The sequence below is a fragment of the Bos indicus x Bos taurus genome, chromosome 28 (genome assembly GCF_003369695.1).
Source record: "Bos indicus x Bos taurus breed Angus x Brahman F1 hybrid chromosome 28, Bos_hybrid_MaternalHap_v2.0, whole genome shotgun sequence".
NCBI classification, from domain to species: domain Eukaryota; kingdom Metazoa; phylum Chordata; class Mammalia; order Artiodactyla; family Bovidae; genus Bos; species Bos indicus x Bos taurus.
The window spans coordinates 3,307,724-3,328,893 of NC_040103.1; the positions used below are offsets into that span (position 1 = coordinate 3,307,724).

Consider the following 21,170-nt stretch of genomic DNA (forward strand, 5'->3'; position numbering starts at 1 on the left):
CACATGCGTAAAGCCTCTGCTCTGCAACGAGAAAGCCACCACAATGAGAAGTCTGAGCATCATAGTGAAGAGCAGCCCCCACTCGCCACCACTAGAGAAAGACCACACAAAGCAATGAAGAACCAGCACAGCCATAAATAAGTAAATAAATAAACTAGTTAAAAGTAAAAAAGAAATCTTTGCCCCATATTACAGGAAATAGGAGGGACACTTAAAAAGAGAGGCCAATAGAAAGACTTCTCAGCCTGCACTCCTGCTGCAGGGCTGCTACTGTGTAAAGAAACAATTTAAGTGTCACAGAATTCTTCACATGTGCACTAGATCCCAGAGAACTACCATCAAGGACCATTCTGCCTGTAGTATAAAAAGAGACTGAAAGGAGTAAGGTTAAACATTTTAAAGCATAATTTTAAAACACAACAAAAGCTTAATGTTCTCAAGAAATTACTCTATTCCCCGTGAAAATTAAAAAGGACAATTTTTGACCCATTGCAGCTCTGACATAACATAATAAAGCTACCAATAGGTCCAGGATATGCCGGACACTGGCTCAATCACAGAATAATGGCAGTCATTTCCCATGCAATCAATCCCTCGAGAGACATCCTTGAAGGGAAGACACAAAAGCTTCCCTCTCTCTGACCCACAGTGGAGCAGGTGTCTAAGAACAATACTCCCTGGCATCCTCTGCTAGCATCCAATAACTGTTATCTCTTGTTCTTATCTTTCTGATGTTATAGTACCCTGTATTACTACCATTTCAAATTGACTAGAAGTTTTATTTTCTGTGTATTTATATATTTAACACTCAAAAAATCTCAGAAAGTTTTCAGTATATCCGATAACTTTATATTGAATATAAATTATATCCCACAAGTCAGTTGGGAATGAATGAAGATAGCAGAGGAACAAGACATGGAGCTCACCATCTCCCCACAGATACATCAAAAATGCATCTACATGTGGAATGATTCTCACAGAACATCTACTAAATGCTGGCAATGGACCTCAGACCTCCAAAAGGGCAAGAAAATCTCCATGCAACTGAGTAAGGCAAAAGAAAAAAAGAGAAAGGAATCAGGACAGGACCTGTGGCCCTGGGAGGGAGTTGTGAAAGAGGAAAGGTCTCCTTGCTGGCAGGGAGATCAGCTGGGACAGAGCGGGAACTTTGGAGCCTTGGAGGAGAGCATGGTGGCAGGTGTGCAGAGGGCAAAGCAGAAACAGTCCTGCATGGTCGGGCAATGCCGACTGGCATACCCTAGCCTCAAACATTCGTACTAAGGGGGCTGAGTACCAAGGCTCAAGCCTAAGGTCAGGCTTGGGGAGAGGACTACAGTTGGTGCACGAAGACAGCAAGCCAGCCCAAGGGCACTAGGGTGTGATGCACTACAACCAAGGGAGTTCAAGAAGTCTGGGACCACCAAAGAGGCAAGGAGCCACTGCTGCGGGGCATATGAAGAGAGGGTCGGACCCACCATAGGAGCCTCTATCTCTGCACATGCTCTCAGGCATCAGGGGGCCACCTACATGAGCTGCAGGGGCCGGCGTGAGCCACCATTGCCATCTAGGGTTCCAGAGGCATGGACCACTGCCACCAGAGAGGGTCCTGAGAGGAGATGCGGGTTGCTGCCCCAACTTCCCTGGGACAACGAGCAGCCCACCAACAACAAAGGTCCCATGATGAAGCACTGATCACTGTCATCCCCCTGGTGCAGCCAGCCACCTGTACCAATGGACCGCCGACTGGGAGCCAGCTGCTGCCCCCACCTTCCCCGGGGCATGGGCACGGGCCGTGCACCTGCACACCCCTTATCAAGGGGATAACAGCCAGCACATGCTCAAAAAAGAGACAGCAAACATCCATACCAAAAACAGCCCTCACCCCTCCAAAAAGTTAAACCCACACAAGCTATGAAGGGATGCTCCCACATATACATAATCCTCCAAGACTATAGTAGATTGGTTTCTCCTAAACTCACAGAGTAAGAGAAATATAAAAATGAAGAAGCAGAGGAATCACTCTTTGTTAAAAGATCAAGAGAATTCCCATGAAAGAACAATGAGACAGACTTCTTCAGTCTAATAATGGAAGTAATGAAATACTGAAAGAATTAAGAAAGGCTATCAACAGAAATGCAGATAACTGCAAAAAGGAACTAGAAATTATAAGGAGGAGCCAAGAAAAAATAGAAAACTCATTTGCTGAGATGAAAACTGAGCTCATGAGAATTAATAGCAGGATGAAAAATACAGAAGAAAGAATAAGTGATCTGGAAGATAGAATAATGGAAACTACCCAATCAAAATAGCAGACAATTACCCAATCAAAATAGCAGACAGAAAGTCAAATGAAAAAAAAAAAAAAAAAAGAAGGAAAGAAATATAAGAAACCTATGGGATAATATGGGCTTCCCTCTGCCACTGCAGAGGGTCCTGAGAGCAGATGTGGGTGCTGCCCCCACATTCCTGGGAGCATGAGCAGCCCACCAACAAGGGTCCTGTGACACAGCCCCGATCACTGTCCTCATCCCCCTGGTTCAGCCAGCCACCTGCACCAAGGGACTGCCAACTGGGAGCCAACCATTACCCCCACCTTCCCTGGTGGCTCAAACAGTAAAGAATCCACCTGCAATGCAGAAAATCTGGGTTTGATCCCTGGATTGGAAGATCCCCTGGAGAAGGGCACGGCAACACACTCCAATATTCTTGCCTGGAGAATCCCTATGGACAGAGGAGCCTGGTGGGCTACAGTCCATGGGGTCACAAAGAGCTGGGCATGACTGAGTGACTAAGTACAGCACAACACATGGGATAATATAAAACAGGGCAATCTACACATAACAGGCATTCCAAAAAAGGAGAAGAAAGAGAAAAGGGGATTGAAAACATATTTGCAGAAATTATGGCTGAAAGCTTCCCAAATCTAAAGAAGGAAACAGATATCCAGAACAGGAAGCACAGGGGGTCCCAAACAGACATCAAGACATAATAAAAATGGCAAAAGTTAAAGAGAGGATTCCAAACCCAGCAGGAGAAAAGCAAACAGCTAATTACAAGGGAACCTCCATTAGGCTATTGGCTGATTTCTCTACGGAAACACTGATATAAGTTTTCTGGAAAAAAGGGAGTAGCGAAATATATTCAAAGCCTTGAAAAAGAAAAATCTGCAACCCAGAATACTCTACCCAGCAAGATTATCATTTAGAACAGAAAGAGAAATAAAGAATTTCTCAGACAAGCAAAAACTAAAAGAATACTAAGCCTATTCTAAAATAAATATTGAAAGGTCATCTCTACATAAAAAAGAAGCAAGATGATATTTGAAAGAGGAAATCACAACTGGGAAGTAAATCATTTAAATCAGCCAGTATACAGATCAAAAGGGCTTTCCAGGTGGTGATAGTGGTAAAAAAAAAAAAAAAAAAAGCCTGCCTGCCACTGCAAGAGATATAAGAGACCTGGGTTCAATCCCTGGGTTGGAAAGTTCCCTTGGAGTGCGTGGCAACCCACTCGAGAATTCATGCGTGGAGAATCCCATGGACAGAGGAGACTGGCAGGCTGCAGTCCATAGGGTCACATAATTGAACATGATTGAAGCAACTTAGCATGCACACACACACACACACACACACACACACAAAGATCAAAAAGAAAAAAAAAAACTATTTGTGAAAGCAATGATAACACAAGGAACAGCAGAAGGATAAACACAAAGATGTGAAAAAAGGACATCAAAATCATAAAATGTGACTAAGGAGAATAAGAATATGCATATCCTTTTTCTTTTTTTAGACTGTGTTTGAGCCTATATGACTACCAGTCTAAAGCAAGCAGATATAGGAAGGGGTTAACATACTTGAAGAACAGAGCAACCATAAGTCAAAAACATACAATAGATTCACAAAAACCAAAAAGGGAACACAAGTTAAAAAAGAAGGAAATCCTCAAACCACAAAAAGGAAAAGAAGAAAAAAAAAAGGAAGAAAGAAGAAATAATCAACAGGAAAACAAGGTCTGAGATGGCAACAAAAACATATTGTCACTAATTACCTTAAATGCTAATTGACTGAATGCTCCAATCAAAAGACACACAGTGGCAGAATGGATAAAAAAATTAAAAAACAAGAGTCCACAATATGCAGCCTACAAGAGGACCAACTGAGGGCAAAGGACACACAGACTGAAAGTAAGGGGATGGAAAAAGATATTTCAGGAAAATGGAAATCATAAGAAAGTGAGAGTTTCAATACTCATATCAGACAAAATGGACTTTAAAGACTATAAAGAAAGATAAAGGACACTACATAAGGATAAAAGAATCAGTACATGAAGAGGATAATATAGTCATTATTTTATATGCACCTAATATGGGAGCACCCAAATACATAAAACAAATACTAACAAACAGAAAGGGAGAAATCAGTGGGAATACATTAATAGTAGACTTTAACCCGCAACTCATACCAATGGACACATCTTCCACAGAGAATCAACAGGGCAACAGAGATCCCAAAAGTGCACATGGAACATTCTCTACGATTGACCACATCAGTTCAGTTCAGTTCAGTCGCTCAGTCGTGTCCAACTCTTTGCAACCCCATGAATCACAGCATGCCAGGCCTCTCTGTCCACCACCAACTCCCAGAGTCTACCCAAACCCATGTCCATCGAGTCAGTGATGCCATCCAGCCATCTCATCCTCTGTCGTCCCCTTCTCCTCCTGCCGCCAATCCTTTCCAGCATTAGGGTCTTTTCCAATGAGTCAGCTCTTCGCATGAGGTGGCCAAAGTATTGGAGTTTCAGCTTTAGCATCAGTGCTTCCAATGAACACCCAGGACTGATCTCCTTTAGGATGGACTGGTGGGATCTCCTTGCAGTCCAAGGGACTATCAAGAGTCTTCTCCAACACCACAGTTCAAAAGCATCAATTCTTCGGCCCTCAGCTTTCTTCACAGTCCAACTCTCACATCCATACACGCCTACTGGAAAAACCATAGCCTTGACTAGATGGACCTTTGTTGGCAAAGTAATGTCTCTGCTTTTCAATACGCTATCTAGGTTGGTCATAACTTTCCTTCCAAGGAGTACGTGTCCTTAATTTCATGGCTTCAATCGCCATCTGCAGTGATTTTGGAGCCCAAAAAAATAAAGTCTGACACTGTTTCCACTGTTTCCCCTAAGTCACAAAACTTAGAAATTATTTCATGCATCTTCTCTGACCACAATGGTAGAAATCAACCACAGGAAAAGAAGTAAGAAAAAAGTGACTACAGGGAGACTAAACCACATGGTGTGACTAGAAGAGAAATGAAAGGCAAAGGAGAAAAGGAAAGATATACCCATTTTAATGCAGAGTTCCAAAGAATAGCAAGGAGAGATAAGAAAGCCTTCCTCAATAATCAGTGCAAAGAAATAGAAGAAAATAATAGAATGGGAAAGACTAGAGATCTCTTCAAGAAAACTTGAGATATCAAAGGAACATTTCATGCAAAGATGGGCTCGATAAAGGACAGAAATGGTATGGACCTAACAGAAGCAGAAGATATTATGAAGGGGTGGCAGGAACACACAGAAGAACTATACAAGTAAGATCTTCACAACCTAGATAATCACAATAGTGAATTCACACACCTAGAGCCAGACATCCTGGAATGTGAAGTCAAGTGGGCCTTAGGAAGCATCACTACAAACAAAGCTAGTGGAGGTGATGGAATTCCAGTTGAGCTATTTCAAATCTTAAAAGATGATGCTGTAAAAGTGCCACACTCAGTATGTCAGCAAATTTTGAAAATGCAGCAGTGGCCACAGGACTGGAAAAGGTCAGTTTTCATTCCAATCCCAAAGAAAGGCAATGCCAAAGAATGCTCAAACTACCGCACAATTGTACTCATCTTACATGCTAGCAAAATGCTCAAAATTCTCCAACAGTACATGAACCGTGAACTTCCAGATGTTCAAACTGGATTTAGAAAAGGCAGAAGAACCAGAGATCAAACTGCCAACATCTGTTGGATCATCAAAAAAGCAAGAGAGTTCCAGAAAAACATCTGCTTTATTGACTATGCCAAAGCCTTTGACTGTGTGGACCACAAAAAACTCTGGGAAATTCATAAAGAGATGGGAATACCTGACCACCTGACCTGCCTCTTGAGAAATCTGTATGCAGGTCAGGAAGCAACAGTTAGAACTGGACATGGACAACAGAATGGTTCCAAATAGGGAACAGAGTACATCAAGGCTGTATACTGTCACTGTGCTTATTTAACTTATATGCAGAGTACATCATGAGAAACACTGGGCTGGATGAAGCACAAGCTGGGATCAAGATTGCCGGGAGAAATATCAATAACCTCAGACGTGCAGATGACACCACCCTGACGGCAGAAAGCAAAGAACTAAAGAGCCTCTTGATGAAAGTGAAAGAGGAGAGTGAAAAAGCTGGCTTAAAACTCAACATTCAGAAAACTAAGATCATGGCATCTGGTCCCATCACTTCATGGCAAATAGATGGAGAAACAGTGGAAACAGTGACAGACTTTCTTTTTGGGGGCTCCAAAATCACTGTAGACGGTGACTGCAGCCATGAAATTAAAAGATGCTTGCTCCTTGGAAGAAAAGCTATGACCAACCTAGACAGCATATTAAAGAGCAGAGACATTACTTTGCAATAAAGGTCCATCTAGTCAAAGCTATGGTTTTTCCAGTAGTCATGTATGGATGTGAGAGTTGGACTATAAAGAAAGCTGAGCACTGAAGAATTGATGCTTTTGAATTGTGATGTTGGAGAAGACTCTTGAGAGTCCCTTGGACTGCAAGAAGATCCAACCAGTCCATCCTAAAGGAAATCAGTCCTGAATATTCATTGGAAGGACTGATGCTGAAGCTGAAACTTCAATACTTTAGCCACCTCATGCGAAGAACAGACTCACTAGAAAAGACCCTGATGCTGGGAAAGATTGAAGGCAGGGGGAGAAGGGGATGACAGAGGAAGAGATGGTTGGATGGCATCACCAACTCAATGGACATGAGTTGGAATAAACTCCAGGTGTTGGCGATGGACAGGGAGGCCTGGCATGCTGCAGTTCATGGGGTTGCAAAGAGTCAGACATGACTGAGTGACAGAACTGAACTGAAACAACATGCTACTAAAAAACCAATGGGTCAACAAGAAAATCAAGAAGGAAATTATAAAGCAACAAGGTAGTACATATTAGATTCTTCCTAACGGTCCCTTAATGCTAAATTTCATTAACATCAGATTATCACTTAAAATGCAAAATCAAGAATGAACAAAATAATAGTTTTCCTCTATTTCCACTACCAATAAAATTTATATTTGGAAGCTTAAAGTTACTGCATTATCATTGATAGCTACAACAGTTGCTTGTGGGTTGATTTTAACTATCAACCCACAAAAACAGGAACAGATGTTCTCCCTACACAAATTCTATAGAAGTATCATTCTATCTTCACTACTGATTCAATCATATGTATGCATGCTCAGTCATGTGCAACTCTTTGAAAGCCTCTGGACTGTAGCCCACCAGGCTCCCCTGTCCATGGGATTTTTCAGGCAAGAATAGTGGAGTGGGGTGCTATTTCCTATTTCCTCTGACAAAGGATCTTCCTGACTCAGGGATCAAATCTGTGTCTCCTGTGTCTCCTGCATTGCAGGCAGATTCTTTACCCACTGAGCCATCAAGGAAACCTAAGTATACCTCAGTAAAAATGATTTAATTTCAACCACCCAAAAATGCTAGTAGTCTTCCAGGCTAAATTCAACTATTTATTTACCAATAGGAGGCCTAGACACACACACACAGACACAAAAATGGTCAACTGGTATTCATAAAGCCTCAGTATGCTCAGTGCCCATCTTACTTACTGGCAGAGAGCAGATGTGGCATAGGTATTCAATAGATAGAGGAGGAGGATGAATGGATGGAATCAGGCAAGCAGGCAAAGAGAAAGGAAAAGCAGAAAAAAGTGAAACGGAAGCCCCAAAGATTCCCTAAATCCAAGAAGTATATGTGATATGATACAGACAGAAGTACAGAAACATGGAGATGACTGCCAGTCACACCAGCTGGGACAGACACAAAAGAGGAAATGGGAACTCAAGCAGCTTTTTCAGATATTAAGTAAAGAGAGACAGTAGTGTGTTACAAGAGTGTAAACACTGCTAGACAAAGGCACAAAGTAAGGAAAATGAAATGCACGTTCATAGAACAGTAAGCTGGTTAACTCGACTAAAGTAGAGAGTTTCTGAAGGAAACCATGGGAGGTAAAGGCTGCAAAGCGAGGCGGGTAAATACTGTTGCCTCTACCCACTCCCCACTTTAAACATCAGTACCTCCTGCTAATCACACAGTCATACCCCCATCATATGCTTTCCTTCTCCAACCCCCAAGAAAACCACAATTTCTGACAAAGTGACAAAAAGGGTTACAATCACAGAAAATGAAAAAGAGAGGGAGAAAAAAACCTGATATATAAACAATTTGGAAAAACAAAATAACCTTGACTAGAAATATTAATTTTCAACTAGCAACTGATTATATCTTACCAGAGTTTGTATATGATTTCAGAGTGGTTTTGATTTCACAAATATGGTTCGGACGACTTTGAACCATATAGCCATTAAGGTAATAAACTAGGACAGGAAAGTAAATAGCACCAACTGTCCGCCTTCTATGTGCCAGGCAGAGTTGTAGGGACTTGACAAACACTATTTCATTAACTCCTAATACTATTCATTTGGAATTATTCCTCCACTTTCATACATATCAGAAAAAGTTACTTAAGAGTGACCTAACTGTACATCTAGCTACGATACAGATTTACCTGGAGTAACAGTAATTAGTAACTACTGTTGCCATCACCCAAGGTGTGTGTTCAGCACCTTTTTAATAGGACCAGAAGGAAATATGGCTGTAAATGCACCTGCTCAAGGTCAAATACACATGGCTTGTATCCAACTGCCTAAATGCATGAAAAGCCAGGCCAGTCACTAAAACCCATCACTGAAGCTACTGGGGTGCTTAACTTCAATCCAAACCAGAACCTTAAAGGAACAATGCGAAAGTACGTTTTAAGCCAAACTAAAATGACTTGAGAATAGTGTTCCCAGTCCCAGCTTACACTGCCAAATCATATTCAGAGATATGAGACCCAGTAAGGCAAGATACAGAGGAAAGAATCACATTCTTGTAAAACCCTCCCCTGTTGTAGTAACACTGATGCATTATACACAGAAGGGGTGATTCCTGACCATCACACATTTATTGGACAATGACTGGACGTCTACACTCTGTCAGATACTACTGCTGGATATAAGACTGCTCCCGGCCCTAAACATTCACAGTCTAATAACTTAACAAGCTGCATGAGAAAGTCTGTACTCCTAGAGTGGGTCCTTCTACTTTGATATAAAAATCAAGATAGACTTTAGAAAAGCTGCAGTGAGAGTCACACAATCTAAATTCTAAAGCCCAGGCCCTTAATTGACTAGCTAAGGAACCAGAGATCAAATTGCCAACATCCACTGGATCATGGAAAAAGCAAGAGAGTTCCAGAAAAACATCTATTTCTGCTTTATTGACTACGCCAAAGCCTTTGACTGTGTGGATCACAATAAACTGTGGAAAATTCTGAAAGAGATGGGAATACCAGACCACCTGACCTGCCTCTTGAGAAATTTGTATGCAGGTCAGGAAGCAACAGTTAGAACTGGACATGGAACAACTGACTGGTTCCAAATAGGAAAAGGAGTATGTCAAGGCTGTATATTGTCACCCTGTTTATTTAACCTCTATGCAGAGTACATCATGAGAAACGCTGGACTGGAAGAAACACAAGCTGGAATCAAGATTGCCAGGAGAAATATCAATCACCTCAGATATGCAGATGACACCACCCTTATGGCAGAAAGTGAGGAGGAACTCAAAAGCCTCTTGATGAAAGTGAAAGTGGAGAGTGAAAAAGTTGGCTTAAAGCTCAACATTCAGAAAACTAAGATCATGGCATCCGGTCACATCACTTCATGGCAAATAGATGGGGAAACAGTGGAAACAGTGTCAGACTTTATTTTTCGGGGCTCCAAAATCCCTGCAGATGGTGACTGCAGCCATGAAATTAAAAGACGCTTACTCCTTGGAAGGAAAGTTATGACCAACCTAGATAGCATATTCAAAAGCAGAGACATTACTTTGCCAACAAAGATCCATCTAGTCAAGGCTATGGTTTTTCCTGTGGTCATATATGGATGTGAGAGTTGGACTGTGAAGAAGGCTGAGTGCCGAAGAATTGATGCTTTTGAACTGTGGTGTTGGAGAAGACTCTTGAGAGTCCCTTGGACTGCAAGGAGATCCAACCAGTCCATTCTGAAGGAGATCAGCCCTGGGATTTCTTTAGAAGGAATGATGCTAAAGCTGAAACTCCAGTACTTTGGCCACCTCATGCAAAGAGTTGACTCATTGGAAAAGACTCTGATGCTGGGAGGGATTGGGGGCAGGAGGAGAAGGGGACAACAGAGGATGAGATGGCTGGATGGCATCACTGACTCGATAGACGTGAGTCTGAGTGAACTCCGGGAGTTGGTGATGGACAGGGAGGCCTGGCGTGCTGCGATTCATGGGGTCGCAAAGAGTCGGACACGACTGAGTGACTGATCTGATCTGATCTGAGTGCTCCAAAAGCTCACTGACACACTTCATTTTATTTTATTCATATTAATAACAGATTTGATTTTCTAAGTACAGATCCTGGATGGGTCACTGGCCAGCTTGATGCCCTGAAGCAAGTTACTTCACATGCCTGACCCTGGTTTGCTCATTGGGAAAACACTGTCACAAGGATTAGAGATAATTATGCAATGCACCAACACAGAACCTTGCATCTAGTAGAAGTGCAACAAATATAGTAAACATCATAATCACAGCATTTATAAACCAATAACAAACTGACCAGAAACATCAAATTAGAAGCAATGGGGGGTGGGGGGCAGGGACCAAAGACAGCTCTACGAATCAATAGCTGACAGGAAGTAAAAAGTTTAGAAAACCAGGTAGATACAAAACTTCAGAAACAGCCAACTAGAGTCACCAAGTACACTTCAATAGCAGCTGAGGGCAACACCAATGATTTCACAGGATGAAACCATGATTGCCTAAAGATGACATTAAGCCATTTAATGAACCATTAAGTCCACATGTTTTAAAAAAAAAGACAGATAAGCACATAATTAAATGACTTTGGAAAGATTTCTATCAAAAATTATCACCAACTTAACATTTCATATGCCTAAACTTTTAACTGTAAAATTCTATTCACAAGCTTCTGCTTAAGTATAGCACGTGCAAAGGAATCTCTTAAATTTCATAGCAATTTTTCTACTAAACACTGAAAAAGATGTTTTTTCAAATTAACTGTGAAATTTCAGTCCAATGGCTTAAGACATCATCAGCTCCTGAATAGCTAAAACAAGATAAAGTCTTGGTCCCCTTTATTGCTAAATGCTGTTATATCAGCAACAAAACACAAACATGTGCCATGCAGATCTCTCTTCACTTGAATTTTCTCCCCACATTTGGAAGGCAGTAAGAAGAAAAACATCTGTTCCTTTCTGCAGAGCTGACAACCCTCATTCTACGGTTTAAAAATAAAAGATGTTCATGGAGGCTTATAGATCTATCACCTGCTTCAAAGGCAGCTGGCAATTACTTGATCCAAAGACATGCAAATTAAAGCCAGAAAACAATTTCCCTGAGGACAATGCTAGTCCTCGCCAGGGATCTAGTAATTTTCAAGACACTCATAAAATCCTAGAGGATGGTAAAGAATCAAAGAAAAGGCAGATGACAAGAAAACAGACAACAGCTGAGGAACAGAGGCCTGTGTCACTCTGGATTCCCTGGGTTCACCACAGGGAAGTTTCCAGGAGAGCTGTCTGGAGAAAGCCTGCTTCACTGACCAGCAATCACCCTGCATCTAGCCCAGGAAGGCCAGATGCTCAACAATGAAAGGAGTTCATCATATTAATGACAGAAACTGGAAAATATTGTAAGTGAAGGCCTTAAACACCACAATATTTTTTAAGTTGTTTTCTCTATATGATGTCTGACAGTGCTGAACATCCAAAAATGACTAATAAGCAAGAACATTCAGACTCGAATCAGTAGACTCAGCTATTTTTGGCTCAGCCTCTGAAAGAATTACAGTGTGACCTTGAAAAAGTTTCATCTCTTTGTTTACCTCCATGTGACCACCAGCTACAAGATTAGGTTAAACCTACCAATTCTTTTTTTTTTTTTCTTTTAAGAAAGTGAATGGGTGAGATAAATATATAGAAACTACTATACAAATAACCAATAGTTACTGACCAACTACATCCAAGCATCAGATATAAAGCACTGCCCCATATGATCACCTTATGTGGAATCTAATATATGATACAGATGAACTTATCTAAGAAACCAGAACAGACTCACAGAGAACAGATTTGAGGCTGCCAAGGAGGAAGGGGTTGAGATGGAGTTAGAGGTTGGGATTAACAGATGTAAGCTATTACGTACAGAATGGATAAATAAGAAGGTCCTACTACATAGCACAGAGAACCATATTCAATATCCTGGTATAAACTATATGGAAAAGAATATTAAAAAGAATAAAAAAAAAAGAATGTATATAGTGACTGGACAACAAAACATATATATATATATGTATAACTGAGTCACTTTTCTGTATGGTAGAAATTAATACAACATTAAAAACCAATTATACTTCAATTAAAAAATAAAGGTGATGCCCATATTAAAGCAACTAACTACACAGTAAAAAATTCTGCTTGGAAGTCAATAAAACCCACTTACCTCCTGAACAGGAATCCTGCTAAGAGTCCCAAATTTCAAATTTGGAAATACTTAGAACATTTAAATGAAATGCTAGCTCCAAAAATACCCCTTTTATTTTCCTTAAGGAAAACAAAACTTTAACCTGGGGTTGAAAGGTCCTATGATCTTCAGGACTCAGATCAATCCTCCTATGAATTCCTTTCTCTTTATCCCTTGCCAAGGCAGTAAGTCACTGCACACTTGATGCACCCAAAGTACTATGTCTCTGTGTGTTCCTGTGCTCTTAGTCAGTGAGCCATGGAAAGGCAGAACCAGGATTTAATGATCTTTGTATCACTCAGCACTTAACATATTGTCTAGCACAATATGGCTGCCCTGTGTATGTATGTATGTGTGTGTGTGTATATATATATATATATTTATGTTAAACGAAGGAAATGTATTTTTCATTTCATATTCATTTGGAAATGAATATTTCCAAATTCTAAAGCTGCTTGGAAGAACAATATTAATGAATGGTAATCTTAATTATGGTTATACTTTCATTTTTAGAAAAACAATGTATGAAATGAGTGTTACCTACATAAGGAGGAGGTAATTTCTCACCAACATTAAATTCACAAAAAATAACTAAAGAACTTTCCAATCCTCTTCCTTTAAAATCAGTCTTTTGTGGGTTTTTACGCTTGTGTTTTGTTTTGTTTACAATTTATCTTGTGAATATCAAGACTATAAACATTCCTAACTTAACCTGCAAAATAACAGAAAAGGAAAAGTTAAAAAGGGAGAGCAAGCATGTAAAACATGGAGGAGGCCACTCTTAACTAGAAGAATCTATGAATGTAAAACTAAGACAGTCCATAGATGAAACTTAAACTGTGGTCAATACAAGCAAGTACAAAAAGTGAATAATATTTACCTAAGGGTGAGGCAGCCGTGTTCATTAAGAAACATAATCTACTATTTTACAGATAACCTATTTACTAAAGTAATATAAGATTTATTAAAGAATATAAAATTTTAAGCTTTTCAAATTATCTTTGATATTTTTAATATTTCAAATACTTATCACAATCTACCAAAACTTGCATAAATTCTCATTTTCTCCTGCTTGTTAAATTCTTACACTCAGCTATTTAATAATTAAGAAAAATTAGTAAGCATGAAATAAGCTGACACTCTTACCAGCGGAAGGGCCCTGGGATCTAACCAAGGATGAATTCACTGTACTATCTGACATTCACCACGTTGAGCTGACCCTTGGACTGGCCCTGAAGCGTCCACAGCAGACGCTGGGAAGGTTCCAGCAGCATTCCGTGTGCTCTTGGCCTACTCACCATCAGTCTCCAAGCCACACCCTGTCTTAGTCGGGCCATGAAACCAAATGTAAATGATCCCTAATACTCTAGATCACTCTGTATTTTCTGAAAGCATGTATGAGATTTGGTTGTGTCACCAAACAGGAGTGACCACCTAAGTTCACTAAGGCGTCCACCCTGATCACCGAGAGAAACTACGCATCAAACGGCGCGCCCAGGCGGGTACATCAGAGCAGTCCTAGAACAGATGATGTGTCACAGGGCTGTGAACAACCTCCTTATTTTTAACGCTGTGGGAGAAGGGCGGAAAGAGAAGGATGGCTTTGCAAACGGTGCCAAAAAGGAGTTGATCTGCCTGGCGTGACCCGGGATATTTTGGAGAAGTGGACACAGTGGCCCTTTTTCTAGATGACTTAGAACCGACACGACTAAGCTGCTCCCTTTAATTCTCTGTATGCAAATCGAAGCGTTTCTGAGGGGCAGGTGCCCAGGGCCCCGAGCCCAGGGCTCACCTGCGAACACACCCTGGAAGCCGCCTGCCCCGCGCTGCACCAGGTGCGCCGAGACCCCCGCCCCGGGAGCACGGCCCAGCTCCGCAGTCCAGTCGGCCGAGCGGCTGCGGCCCGCGCGGGGCTTCCTAGCCGGGGCAGCGGCGGGGGCCGCGGGGGCTCCGGAACCGCGGCCCAGGGAGGACTCCGGCCGTCTCTGGACCCGGGGGCTGTGGCTGGGGGACGGAGACGGGGACGGTCCTGGCGAGCTGAGCTGCCGGGTGGTGGTCCTGACATAACAGGGCGCCAGGAGCGGGCGGGCCCGGGGGCGGCGCGGGCTGCGAGCTGGACTGAGTGGCGGGGAGGCGGCCACGGGGACGACAGGCTTCGGCGCGCCCTCCTCGCGCGTCGCCTCTTGCGTGCACGGGGCCTCTCCCGCCGCCAGGCCGCACTCCAACCCCGGAGAGTCTCGGGGCGCGTCCTCGAAGGCGTCCTCCTCGCCTTCCTCGTCCGTGTCCGCTGCCCCTCGGTCCCCCGGAACCGACCCAGGAGACGCGAAGGCGGTGGCTGCGGGTGGCTCTGCGGCCGGGGGCCTGTCGGGGGGCGCGGACAGCGCCGCTTCGGCGTTGGGGCCCGGCGGGGGTCGGTCCAGGCCCGGCAGGGCCCCAGACAGAGGGGCGGTGGAGGGGGGCGACACCGGGGGCGACTCGGGGCCCGGGGACTGCTGCTGCAGTTGCTGGAGGCGGATCGCCTGCTGGATATCCGAGAGCAAGTCCTCCTGCTCCGCGGCCGAGTGAAAACTGTAGAGGTCTGTGTCCGAGCCCGAGCTGGTCCTTTGTCCATCCTGCGCCCCCGCCGCGGTCTCCGAATACTCGGCCACTGCCGGGCCGCCGACCCTGGCCAAGCTGGGACCCCCGGGACGCGTCACCTCGAAAGGATCCGCACATTCGGTATCCGACAGGCCCGTCTCATCGGCTGAGAGGCTGAGGTCTGGGGTTTTGGTAACCAGAGAGTGGGCGCTGTCCAGCTCGCCGGCCTGCAGGGCCTGGGGGTCCAGCACATCCTCACGAGAGCCGCTGGTACCTCTGCCCTTGGACAGGGTCTTCCGGATGCGCAGGTTGGAGAACACCGAGGCCCTGGGGTCCGACCGGCTCTTTTTCCGGCCCGGCTCCGCGCCGCCGCCCCCCTTTCCGTGCCGGCCCGGCGCCTTCTTGCCCCCGCCCGCCTTCTTTGTGCCCTCAGCCTCGCGGGGCCCAGCGGCGTCCTCACCACCGCCGCCTCCATGCGGGACATCGCCCGCGCTTCTCTTCGGCTTCGCGTCCTGGTTCCCCATGCTGCCGCCGCCGCCGCTGCGGGGGGTCAGGCCATGCCAACCCCTGGGCCCGGCAGCGCCGGGCTCCCGGCGAGTCGCGCGGCGGCCGCACAGCCAGGCGGAGGGAGGATGTCCGCGCACCTGCCGCGCTTCGCACAACGCGCCGAGACTGCGCCCGCCCGCGCGTGGCTGAACGCGCGCACGGAGCACCGCCAATGACCGGGCGGGACGCACAAGGCCCCACCCCTCCCGCCCCATGACCCCGCCCCAATGGCTCTAGGCCCGGTCCCTCGGCCCTGCCCCTCCTCCGCTGAAACGCCAAGAGCACCCCTCAGTCTGGGGACCTAACTGCCGCCAGAGTCCATTTCCCGGTCCCCGCCAAACAGCTTGGCAGCTTAAAGATCCACCCTGAGGAAAAAAAAAAAAAAAGATAAATTTTAAAAAGGAAAAAAGGAAGCCACATTCCAGTTTAGCGGTGCAGTAATATCAAAGCTACATACTGTACTTCCAACCTGCCTGAAGAAGCATGGTTCTTTGATAAATATTGGTTGAGTAGATTGGTCTTTTCTTCAGTAACTGATCATCTTAAACCCTGTTAATGTGCTTGGCATATGGTTTAGAAAAGGTTACTATACATAATACTGCTTTTGTGTTATTGCAAACCTTGCATCTCCTTAAGAGAACATTTCATTTCAAAGCGATCATTTCAAAATTTCATTTTTCAAATTTATTTTTGACAAAATGTTGAAGTGGGTGGAGGAGTTTCGGGAAATACTAAGAGATTAGACTTGATTAAAATGCTAATCTCCAAATTTCTATGCATTCACCATCTAAACCAAACAGCATTTATATTCAAAAAATCAAACTCATCAATATTAAACATGCCCCTGTTGTTGCCACCTACAAAAAATAGAGAGGGAGGAAAAAAAAAGAAAAGGAAACACCCTTGGCACAAGCCCAAGAAATCACATGTTATATGGAAAGCCACCACTCTCCCAAGCAAACCCTTCAAGACAATCTTTTGTCTTGGCCTTTGCTGTGAAAGTTTGTCACAGTTCACTGTCTAGGGGAGAAAAATTTGCTGACCCCATATGAGTCTCCTTGACATTAGGATTCATTTAGGCTGATTATTGGGAAGCCTAAAGAATTCATGTATTAAAGCTGAATAGAGTAATCAGCAGAGATATCCACCACGCTGGGTGTGATGGGGAGATTCAGTGGACCTAAAGGTCAGAGTTCACTCTGTCCCCTGTCTCTACTGGCCCAGAAAACGCTCCCTCACCAAACAGTGCCTCTTCTACCTCCTTGTGAATTGCCTTCCTCCCCTTTGACTTGCCAAACCATTACGCTCAACATCCTCTGTTGCCTTTAGCTGAAGACAGTATTTAAGGTGAGGGCTGTGGCCATTTTGGCCATGATTCTGTTTTCCAGGGTCTCTCCTATATGTATATGTTATTAAACTCTTGTGTGATTTTCTCCGGTTAATTGGTCTCATGTCAGTTTAATTCTTAGACCAACCAGAAGAATGTAGAAGGGTAGAGAAAAATTTCTTCCTCCCTGATAACTGTTAAAGAGTTTCTTACCATTTTGTTCTAATTCTAATATAAAAATTTTCCTCACTGTAAATCTTATTTTAATTACTTAAGCAATTTAGTTATCTATATTTAAAAGACACTTTTAAACATTATTGGCACCTAAAGAAGCTCCAAGCAGTAAATTAAAATAAGAGCAAAGTGGCATTAATCAATAATGTCACATGTATTTAAATTAGAAGCTAATTGTTAATCACTTTGAAAATATGGATACCTAGCTAACATGTTAGTATTTTTAAAGCTTAAAGGAGAAAAGAGCACTACATATTACATGATGCATTTTAAATGCCGCAAGCAAAGATTCCTTCACATATTGTGAACCAACATTTTAAACCTCCCTCCTTAACTATTTTATCAAAAAACTTTTTAAGGTCTTATAATTCTTTTATGTAAAAGCATCATGCAGCAATAATTACTAATCTTTTTCAAATTATTTTCTTAAAATAGATGATACTTAAAGGCAAGTAGCTTTCAGTTATTCTCAAGTGACCCTTTTGAGCAAATAATTCTGAGAAATCAACTAATAATTTTGCCAGGATACTATCCCAGTCTCTTTCAGTTCCAGAGGGCTTGAAAAGCCTTTGTTTCAGGTCTTTCACAAGACTGCTCTCTCCCAGAATCCAGGTTCATCAGAGGGCACAGTTTGCCTGAGGCTATAAGAATTCTCTGCTTCTCTGAGGACTTCACTGTGAGTCTTTATTTTGCTTTTTCTTTACCCAGACATATTTGATTCTGAACTATTTGTTTCCTTCCTACTTTTTCCAAGATATATTCTACAAATTCTGAAGACAAAGGAAGAGAAGGAAAGGGGAAGGCAGAGAGGGAAGGAAAAAAAAGAGGGAAACTGGGAGAAGATGCTGGTTTTCTCACATCCTTTGAATGTGAACCAACAGATGACAGCGTTGTAGAAAGTCAGGATGAGAAGCTCTATTACATTCAAAGGCTTACTTGAAACCCACAAGTGTGCTTGGTAGGTAGGAAGTTACTTTCAATCCAGTTTAATTAATAAACAAGTTCAGACTAAGACCAAGTTCACACAGCAGCAAAGACAATACTTGAACCTTCAAGTTTAGATCCCAAATTTTTATAACAAGCAACACTACATAATGTACTCTTTTCCAGGAACTGGAAGAAATGAAAATATTTATTTTGTTCTTCTACATAAGGAATCTCCTACTAAGCTAAAGAGTTCTGTAAATGAAGTTGGTCTTTCAACCTGAAAGGGATCATTCAAGGACTCTTAAGTTATCAACAACCATTCAGAATGAACCATAGAAAGTCCACTGTGAGTGTCTCAGCCCATAAGGTACCTAGCTCAGTGGCAAGAAGTGACAAAAAGCATTCTAAAGACAGAGCCCATGAGAAATAAAGTTTGAGGAAGCCAATCCTTAGCCTTAGAGTAGCATTCTTCAGTAGAAATATAATGTGAGCCTTATCAGTAATTTATTTTCTAGTCGTCACATTAAAAAGGAAAAAACAGGGAATTCCCTGGCAGTCCAGTGGTTAGGACTCTGTGCTTCTACTACAAGTTGTTGTTTAGTTGCTAATTTGTGCTTACTCCCTGCCTCATTTTCTTTTACAGCCTATACTACCCCTAAAACACCATGAAGACACAATGAGCAAACTGCCTAAGAATTTCCAACAGGAAAGATATTTAAGGAGTATGTCTAGATATTTCAATTTGTAAAATGTACTTATATCTAATTTAATTGCATTTTGGTTGAAGAACATACTTTTTGTATTCCTATCCTTTTTATGAGTTTCATGGCCCAGCATATAGTCTGTCTTGGAGAATGTTCCATGTGTACTTGAATTCATTTCCTTTAATATCCTAGATTCTATTTTGGAAGCTCCCACCTGGACTGCAAATGATCTATTGCAGCTAGGTAAGTAACCACTTACCTGGGTTTCCTTAGTAGCTCATCTGGTAAAGAATCCACCTGCAAGGCCAGAAACCCCAGTTTGATTCCTGGGTCAGGAAGACCCACTGAGAAGGAGAAGGAGAAGGCTACCCACTCCGGTATTCTGGCCTGCAGAATTCCATGGACAGTATAATCCATGGGGTTGCAAAGACATGACATGACTGAGTGACTTTAAGAATAAGAACCACTTACCTCTGTTGCTATCTGTGTTCTCATGAAACCCAGCCTAACTGGCTCTCTGGCACAAACCGTGCGTGTCTAGTAAACATCACATTTTCTTCCTGGGCCAAAAAATAAACAGGATTGCCCTCTGGGTAATTTCATCATGGGAATCTGGAGTGACATTTTAAAAATAACTTTCTAAAAACTGTGAACCAAGAGAGGTCCTGTGAACCAAGAGAGGTCAAAATTTGCCATTATATTTATTGCATAATTGAAAATTTTCACTGTTAAGTATGTTGGTGTCTGACAAGTGGTGCCAATTAATGCTTGACTACATTCTTTATCTTGTGGAAAGTTCAAAGTTCTAGAGTCTAATGACAGATCCAACCTGGACCCCAAGACTGTCAACAGCAAGACCTCATGCTGTGACCCTCCAAGTGGGAAGCATTTTTTTTATATAAGGGGAAAGTACTTCCCTTAGTGACACTAGTGAAGAAAGCCACTTTAAAGGCAAAAAGTACGTTGGCAGTTTCCACCAAGTGAGTTTTCAGAATCAAGGTTGTGAGTTAAAACGTTTGTGGCGATTTATACTGATCCCTTCTTAGTAAAATTATGTTGGCTTCTGCTTGAAGATTCATTGATTCTCTGCCCTTTTAGCTTTTGCTTAAGACCATCTCTTAGAACAGAGGTGCTTCTGCAGCACAGGTGCCTTCAAGTTTTTTCAAATCCCTGTGCTATTAACCTCCAACCCTGTTAAAGTTTGGTTTGCTTTTCTTTTGCTGACTTAAAAAAAACACCCAGCATCAGTTTTACACTAATAGCTGCTGCTAAGTCGCTTCAGTCGTGTCCAACTCTGTGCAGCCCCATAGACGGCAGCCCACCAGGCTCCCCTGTCCCTGGGATTCTCCAGGCAAGAACACTGGAGTGGGTTGCCATTTCCTTCTAATAGGTACATCTCAGTTTAGACCAGCCACACTCACTTGCACAGCAGCCAGGTGTAGGGAATGGCTCTCTTTCTGGACATTAAGGCCTTACCTTCTGACAAACAAGGAAATATGAAAAATTATAATGGATTGGAGAAGAAGACTTAGGAAAGGTGATGGCCAAATGCAAAATGCTCTCCTGAACTGGATAGAGGATATTGAATATTAGTGGGAAAACTCAGTGAGGTCAAAATTTTCTTTATTTTTTTAACTTGTTAGAACATGTAAGTAATAATTTCTTAGTTTTGATAACTGTGCCCTAGTTATGTAAAGTGCAATATAAGCTGTGGGAAAGGCATATAGAGTGCTCTTAACTACTTTTCAACTCTTCTGTAAATCTAAACCTTTCAAAATACATATTTTTAAATGAAATTATTGTGTTCTTGCTCTTTTGTAGCTCACTTTATTCTTCATCACTATATTGTTACCACTTTCCATGCTATTAAATATTCTACAAAATGTATTTTTTGAAGGATAGAATTGTCATGGTCTGTGTGCAGGTTGGAAAAGAATTTACAGACATTAGGCAGAATGAGGGGAG

The 21,170-nt window shown here is 42.7% G+C and overlaps 1 protein-coding gene across 1 annotated transcript in view; it reads right to left on the reverse strand.

Moving 5' to 3' along the window:
* The window catches only part of FMN2 (formin 2), a 356,666-nt gene extending 340,526 nt beyond the window's left edge, over positions 1-16,140 (reverse strand). The window contains exon 1 of the mRNA XM_027530594.1: positions 14,683-16,140. Coding sequence (XP_027386395.1) covers positions 14,683-15,991 — 1,309 coding nt within the window. The 5' untranslated portion in view covers positions 15,992-16,140. The remainder of the gene's footprint in view (positions 1-14,682) is intronic.
* Positions 16,141-21,170: the final 5,030 nt, after the last annotated feature.